The 8,225-nt window shown below is 42.2% G+C and overlaps 1 protein-coding gene and 1 pseudogene across 2 annotated transcripts; both read right to left on the bottom strand.

The window, feature by feature from the left end:
- Nucleotides 1-4,784: 4,784 nt before the first annotated feature.
- LOC308266035 (partitioning defective 6 homolog beta-like) lies at nucleotides 4,785-6,299 on the bottom strand (annotated as a pseudogene). Its single transcript has 2 exons — nucleotides 5,125-6,299; nucleotides 4,785-5,013 (listed from the first exon to the last, which is right to left on the bottom strand). The product of its transcript is annotated as a partitioning defective 6 homolog beta-like (transcript).
- Nucleotides 6,300-6,503: 204 nt separating this feature from the next.
- On the bottom strand, nucleotides 6,504-7,273 carry CEP89 (centrosomal protein 89; the record flags this gene model as incomplete). The annotated part of the gene is given in 4 exon segments (XM_080700084.1): nucleotides 6,504-6,698; nucleotides 6,702-6,863; nucleotides 6,866-6,890; nucleotides 6,999-7,273. Coding segments are annotated over 4 exon segments (657 nt in total).
- Between the last annotated feature and the right edge of the window lie 952 nt (nucleotides 7,274-8,225).

The raw sequence follows: 8,225 nt of genomic DNA, 5'->3' as shown, positions 1-8,225 counted from the left end.
TCTTTAGTTTTTGTCTTGAGTCTACCAAATACTAAACAAAATTGGAAAAGTTTCTTCTGTGGATATATCTCATTGAAAATTCATAACCATAATTATTAGAAAAACTCCTAAAAGAAGAAAGTAAAAGCAGATTACCTACAAAGAAACAGAATCGGATTAAAGTGAGATTTCTCATCAATAGTAGTGGATGCTAAGAAAATTGAGCAACATCTTATAAATTTCTAAGGCAAAAGATTTTGGATCTAAACTTTTATGCCAGAAAATTTCCAACACATTTTTCAAACAAATAGGAACTTAGAGCAATGCGTTGTGGAACATGCTTGTAATTCCAGTACTTGGAAGGCTAAGACAGGAGGATCTCAGTTTTGAGAAAAGCCTCAGCAAGTAATGAGATTCTTATCAATTGTTTCAAAATTAAAAATTAAAAAAGGGGTTGGGGGTGTAGCTCGAAGGTAGAATGCCCCTGGGTAGAAGAAGAAGAAGAAGAAGAAGAAGAAGAAGAAGAAGAAGAAGGAGGAGGAGGAGGAGGAGGAGGAGGAGGAGGAGGAGGAGGAGGAGGAGTTGTTGGAATGTGACCTATGCATACATTGAATACTTGATTATCATGAAAGAAGTAGAGCAAATAAAAAAATATAAAAAGCCTTAGGATGAGATCAGTGTGTGAATAATGATAACTAGCAAGACCCAGGATAGAGGATAAAGATGCCAATAAATTTAGTTCTTGATTCTTGAAGCTTCTCCTGTGAGTGGTGAAATTTCATTTACATATAATTCTCATTTATGAATGTTGTCATCCATGGTTTACATGATCATATGGTATATGCCATTTGGGGCTTCATTTTGTGAATTACCCTATAGACAAAGCACAGAAGGCTTACATAAAATAGATGATGGATGTAGAGATAGATTGATAGATATTATGAACCTTGGAAGCATAAAGTTATAACTAAGAATATTTGAGAAACTGAGAGAGGTAGAAAGAATGTTAATATGCTAACTTCAAGCCGGCCATGGTGGCACAGGTTTGTAATTCCAGCATTTGGAAGGCTGAGAGAGGAGGATCGCATTTCAAGACCAACCTCAGCTATTTAGTGAGGCCCTCTGAAACTCAGTGAGACCTTGTTTCAAAATAAAGAATAAAAAATAGGAATGGGGGTGTAGCTTGGAGGTAGAATGCCTCTGCGTTTCATCCTCAGTACCACAAATATATATATGTTAACTTCAAGTTTCATTGTAATCAATAGATAACATGTAGTTTATAAGTCCAGAAAATATAACAACAGCAATATGAAACAGCACATCAGAAAAGAAGTTTAAACAGATTGCATCCATTAGAGTGGCAAAGAGAGTTGCTATGGGCTGATGTGGAACAAGAAGCCTCTTCATATTTTATGCTTTGATTACTCTTTGAAATTTGTTACTGTGTTTATGAGTTACTTCTCTACTTACAAACTGTATCTTATAAAAATAGAGTAAAATATATTAAAATAAATTTATATTTAATCTGTCCTTTAGCTGTGAGGTTCAGTAGAGGATCAGGGACACAAAACTGAACATACACATGTATTTTTTAGTGCATTCAAAAGCACAAAAGAGCATTAAAAACACATCAGCTATTCATAAAAGACCTGGAAAACAGCTTTTTCTTTAAGTTTTATGTTTGAATTCTTAACATAAACTAATATATTCCAATATTTGTTAAAATACAGAAGAAAATATATTCCCTAGTTATTTAAATCTTCTAGCAAAATAAAATCATTCAGTTAACTCAGCTAATTTTTAAGTATTTACTGGATTCCAACTGTGTACTAATTCTCCATGAAGTATAGTGGGGAACACATAAAAAAATAAAGGTCAAAGTTATTTTCTTATGACAAGCACATAAATGTGTGGAAATCATCATATAAGTATTTTTTTTTTGTCAAGTGGTTATTTTCTGATCAAATGTATTCCAAAGAAATAAAACTAATATTGGCCCTTTTCTTAATTCTCAGGTCCAATAAACAAACTATTGGGTATTTCCTATGACCTCCAGTAAAAATATTTATATTCTATACAAAGAAACCACTAACATCCTGAGGCAGGCATCATATTCAAAAAGAAGGAGAATTGAACAACTTTTCTGAAAGAAATTAAAGTTGTCAGGCAGGGTGGTTCATGCCTGTAATCCAGTATCTGGGAGGCTGGGACAGAAAGATTGCAGATAGGGCTGGAGGTGTAGTTCAGAGATAGACTGCCCCTGAGTTCAATTTTCAGTAACACACACACACACACACACACACACACACACACCCATGCACACACACACAATTTAAAATTAGTTCAACTTAAAAAAATCTAGGGAGGAAAATATATCATGTGGAACTGTCAAATCTGGTATAGTATTCTACAATTTTTTTTTTTATCATTCACGGAGGTGTTTGGCAAAACCAGAAGACCAGAAGAGATTTCACTTTTTAGAAAAACAGACAGACTACCAATTAGAGAATAAAATTCTCATTGAGAAATAATTGATATTAAGTACTGAGAAAGACAACAAGACTAAGTCAAAGATAAAAACATTCCTTTATATCATTTTGTGACTAAATTTTCCCAAATGAGAAAAATTACTTAAGCTGTGCCTAGAATATTGCATTTCCTTAAAATCTGTTCTCTCAATTTTGAGGCATTCAGCCGGGCATGGTGGCGCACGCTTCTAATCCCCGTGCTTGGGAGGGGAGACAGGAGGATCGTGCTGGTTCGGAGCCAGCCTTGCTAGCTGAAGAGACCGTGTTTCCAAATAAAAATATAAAATAGGTCTGGGAGTGTAGCCCAGAGATAGAAGGCTTTCCAGGAATCCCAGTACCACAAAAATAAGTTTTTTGAGGCATTCATTTAACAAATATTTATTGGATGCTTACTACTTAACAAGCACTATGTTAGTTCTGGTGATAATGAACTTGGTGATTTAAATTTGTGCTGAAAATATAACTAGCAGGTTATTTACATAAACATTAGTAATAGTTAACTAATAGATTATTTTGATCAATAATATTATCTATTCCTTTAATACGTAATTCTTGCTATTTATTTTTTGGTACTGGTGATCAAATACAGGAGGTTTCTACCTCTGAGCCATCCCCAGCCCTTTCTAATTATGAAACAGAGTCTTGCTAAGTTACCCTGTACTGGCCTGGATCCTGTGATCTTGTCTCAGCCTTCCAAGTACTGAGATTACAGGTATGCACCACCATACCTGGCTCAGAATTATATCTTTAGCTGGGCATGGTGGCTCACGCTTGTAATCCCAGCATTTGGGAGGCTGAGACCAGAGGATCGCGGTTCATGAACAGCTTCAGCTACTTATGAGGCCCTCTGCAACTCAGTGAGTCCCTGTTTCAAAATAAAATATAGGGCAGGAGCTGTAGCTTGGAGGTTGAATGCCCCTGGGTTCCATCCCCAGACCCGCAAAAAAAAAAAAAAAAAAAGAATTACATCTTTAATGAAAACAAATAGTGGAATTGATATGGTGTCTGAGATGCAAATGATTTCTTCTAGGGAAATTTCTCTGTAGTTGAATGTGACCTACATTCTCACAACCTATATGACACTTTCTTCACCTGGTAGCACTGACCAGCACTGCAGGATCCATGCCCAGTGTATCATCTATCATTGTCCTGTTTGTTATGGAGCTTCTTTTGCAAAACTTAAGTGACAAGTAGTATTATTTGTAGGAGATAATTCTTACAGAGGCTATATAACATTGCATAACCAGTCTCTGGCACCAGAGCTCCGGGTTAAAAGCCTAACCTCTATTTTTTCAGCTTTTCATATACAAACTGGAGTAGTAATACTTCCTACTTCCTAGGGTGACCAGGGGCATTAAATGTGTTAAAATTAGAATAGTGCCCTCCATGCAGTTAGTGCTCATTATGTTTTAGCTATTTGATATGGAACAAGTAGAAGTTCCAAAAATGTAGTCATTAAAGGATAGTGAACATCACACTGGGAAAAACAGTAGGAAGGACCAGGAAGGCCCTAAGAATAGGATGAATCAGATAATGTTTCTTTTGAGCAGAGGTTGAAGATAGGTGTGGGGAGAGTGTGTGCCAGCATGATGACCCCAGAGGGCCTGTCATGTTTAGGGAGCATGTGATGGCTATTCAGGCTTGGGACGGGTGCTTTTCCTTTGTTCTTTATCTCCTTCCCAAATTATAATGGTGCTGAGTAGTTTCCTTGCAAATATCACAAAAAAAATGTACTTTTCATAAAGTGTAGTCAGTGTTCTTAGAAATCCCACAAAGGAAAACCCAGTATCTTGTATAAAAAGTGCACACGTTTGTCCTGGATGTAAAAAAAAAATCTCTTGTGGGTGCCTTTTTAATCCTAAACGATTCATGCCACTTGAATACACTGAAAGAGTATAAAAAGCACACCAACAAAACACACCGACAACAAAAGGAATGATCTGCAGTGAGGCGTGGGAGGGTGAGCACCGGCTGAGGGAGGCTCCCAGCCCCGAGCCGGTGGAAGGGCCTCTGCGAACATGGCGCGACCGCGGCCGGGCAGGAGCCCCGCAGCACGGCCTCTAGGATGGCGCACACCAGAGCTCCTCGGCCAGTCTCAGGCTTCAGTGCTGTGTAACTCGGGCAGCAACTCCTGAAAATGGCCAGCTGGCTTGATTTCGCAGAAATAAGGGAGGGGAGATGTGTTTGGGAAAATAACTTGCTGCCATTAACAGCGGGCGAAAAAAAAAAAAAATCAAACTACAATATTGGGAACGCAGTCGCTGAGGTCAAAGTGTACTAAAAGAAGAGAATCAGGGCTCCTCGTGTCAGAATCCTAAAAACTGAAGGGACGAGAAACGGCTCCGCACAGCAGGTGCGAGACGCAACGGCTTCCAACCGAACGAACGGATCCCGCGGACCCTCGGGCAGGCCTGGGATGCGCCCACATTCGGGTCTGCACAGAAAAGGCAGCCGGCCACGGGATTTCGTTAGCAGGGGCCCCTGGGCTTTAGACTTAAGTTTACCCCTGAGCCGCCAACGTTTATAACTACTGACTTTCTATTTTAATGACATTGTAAGTTGCAACATTATCTCTCTCATGCCCAGGGCCACGCCAGTGGTTCAGAGTAATGGATACTTAGTCACTAGCCAAGTTTGCTGCCCCCAAGGAGTCCTTTTCATGTGGAAGACATTCGAAAGCTGGTTTCTCAATGCTGTGATCGCCCCGTCTTCTTCCACGAGTTCGTGATCTGGAGCGCGGGTTTCAAATTCTGTGTTTGTGCCGCTGGCCCCAGGCGCTAAGCTCACTTCACGGGAGGGAAGAAATGTTTTCTGCCCGGACTCGAAACTGAGCTCTATCCGTGTCAGACTCCTGGCTCTCGGCAGTAGGGACGGCTTTCGGGGTCTGCCCGGCGCCCCGTGGTCTTCGATGACGATGTCCTCCTCCTCGCCGTCCTGGTCCTCCGGCTCACAGCTGAGCTCCGGCTGCTGCAGAGGCCCGGGAGGCTGTGGTCAGTGGCGGGGCCCGAGCTGCCGCCAGCCCGGCCATTCCTCACCTCGCCATCCCTCTGGTTGGCTGGCCTCACTGTTAATGATGAGGTTATGGCTGTTTGTGATCTTCATGTCCGTCACTTGGTCGAGGCTCTTCCCTGCAACTTCGATGCCATTAACTTCTAAAACGTCCTCGTTTACAGCCAGCAGTCCTGTGCTCTGAGCCAGACCTCCAGGGACAAGCCTGGATATGCAGATGTCCGGCACCTTCCCCAGGCCGTGTGGCGTGACTCGGACATTAAACCATCCCGGATGCAAAACCCTAGGGGCTTCTCGGTGCTGTACTTGTAAAGACGAAACCGGTGTGTTTCTGGGAGAATATCCACGTCTATGAGAGAAGACACAGGCCGGAAGTCTTGAGGCATACTGATGACTGTGAGGCTTTTTTCTGTGGTTGTCAGGACGTAACACGTCGTTTAAAACATTCTTCTTCTTTATTAGTGTGTGTACCAAAGGCACTGTAGTCTGCTTCTTCCTTCTTTTGTATAAAAATCCTAAGCAGTGGATTGGCCGTTGACACGGCCTTGTGGTAACTGCAGTCGTTATTTATAGGCAGTAAGTCTCCCTGGATGTCTGAGTAGCCCACTAGCCATCAACGTTGGGGATCTTATGAACGTGCTGCAGTAAGCCGTAAAACTCCTCAAACTTTCCAGGTTTTGATTTTTCTAGTGAAAACCGAGGAAACTCACCTCCAAACTTGCTCTTCACCTCCACGATGCCCAGGCAGCTGCTGCCCGCACCTAGCAGGTGGCTGCGGTTCATGCTGAGGCCAGGCTGCCCTGTCTGGAGCTTTTGACATTTGTCCTGTGAACGCTTCATCTGCTTCTTGGTCTCCATCAGCTCCTCTTCCTGGACCTGTGTTTTAGTCTACAGGAGCTTGAGTTTTTTTAAGCAGGATAGAAACTTCTTGGAAGTGCTTCTCATGGTTGTCTTTGGCATTCACTTGCAAGATTTCCAACTGATCTGTCATGAGTTTGTTTCTGTCATGAAACAGAAACTAGTTTTCCTCGGCAGCAAGGCTACTCTTAACTTTAGGTGCAATTCTTCATTTTCTTTCACCACTTCATGGACTCGATTCCTAAACATTCTCATTTCAACCTCATGCATGGCAATGAGTTCACCTTTCTCTTTTATTCTGTCTTCATAAGCCATTAACAATGCCTAAAGGTACTTTATATCCACCAACCAGGGTGGTAAAGGGCCCTCTGATGGGAGGCCTTCAATATGTAAACTCTCTTCCTTGGACAAACACCTGAATTTTGTTTGATATCGACTCATTTCTACATTCAAATGATGGACAATCATTTTCAAATCATTATTTTCAAAAAATTCACCAGTTCTTGAGCTTGGTTCCTTAGAAAATTAATTCAGATACAGGGACTCCTGGGGACAGAGGAAGCTTTCCACATACTGGTATTTCTTCACCCTGACTCTTGGATGATACAGAATCCACAGTATCACTGAAATGTCCCTCTTCTTTCCAACTCCTTTTTGCTGGATGACACCTGTGTTTCGAAATCTGCTTCATCCCCACAGCTCAATGTTTCAAAATACTGTAAAGGTTTTCTCATCTCACTCTGCCAATGTATTTTTGGTCTCTCTGAAGACAGGTTAGGGCTGTGGGGAGGAGGTGTGCAGGGCACAGCTGGCTTCAGAGCAATGTCAGCTGCAGGACAGACACAATGGAAGATGTGTTTCAATAGATTCTGGTGGCCTTTCCGAAGCCTCTGAAGCATCCTTGATCCCGGAGGTGGCCCGTCCCAGGCAGGGACAGAAGCCTATGGAACTATCACATTATTGCACCATTGCACTATCACACTATCACACATTCTCTGGCTCAAATCTAGCCATCTTGTCTCTCAAAAAGACTTCAAAACAACAATATTAGCAGTTGGCTCTCTTTTGGCCTTGACCAATAGAGTCAAAACTGCTTTTAAAAACATTGCTCTTGGCAACTAGCGGATCTCATTAGAATCTCTGCCAATAGGAAAGCAGCTGAACTGTCAAGTCTCTTATTGGAAGGTGTCAATCTCTGACTCCGCAGCTGATCACAGCCCTGGATAGTGAAGGGCGGGAAAAAGAAAAAATGGACCTGCTAGCTGGTAGGAACCAGGAAGGAGTGCAGTTCTGATCCTATAAGCTGGGGTGGCGGTGGGCTCCCTGCTGGCTTACCTTGGGTCCTGGACTGGACTGGACTGAGGAGCCATGGCGCTGACCAAACCGGGATATCAGAATCCAGACAAGTACTGAAAATGAGGAACGCGGCCAGCAGGGCAGTAATCTCCAGGTTCTTAGACTTCGGCAAACAGTTCAGTCTTTGAAAGACCATTACTCAGACAGGATCCTGCTGGAGTCCCTGGCTTCCAGTGGTCCCTGGCGGTGTCTGGGAAGGCTGGCTTAAGAGCTGAATTGCATTTCCTTCATTAGATGGAGACCACCTATGGAAAAGCATCCTCCTGACGGCGCGGGTCCAGTACACGTGCCTTTTGGGCACAACTGACTAATCTCATTTAGCCGAATGTTCTCCAGTTCCATCTATTTTTTGCAAATGATATAATTTTGTTCTTCTTTATGCCTGAGTAAAATTTCATTGTGTATATACCCATAGTTTTGAGATCCATTCATCTGTTGATGGACATTTTAGCTGGCTCCATAGTTTGGCAGTGGTGAATTATGAACATAGATATG

The sequence above is a fragment of the Muscardinus avellanarius genome (assembly GCF_963383645.1).
Source record: "Muscardinus avellanarius genome assembly, chromosome: 8".
Classification (NCBI taxonomy): Eukaryota; Metazoa; Chordata; class Mammalia; order Rodentia; family Gliridae; genus Muscardinus; species Muscardinus avellanarius.
This window is presented reverse-complemented; position numbering and strand designations above follow the sequence as displayed.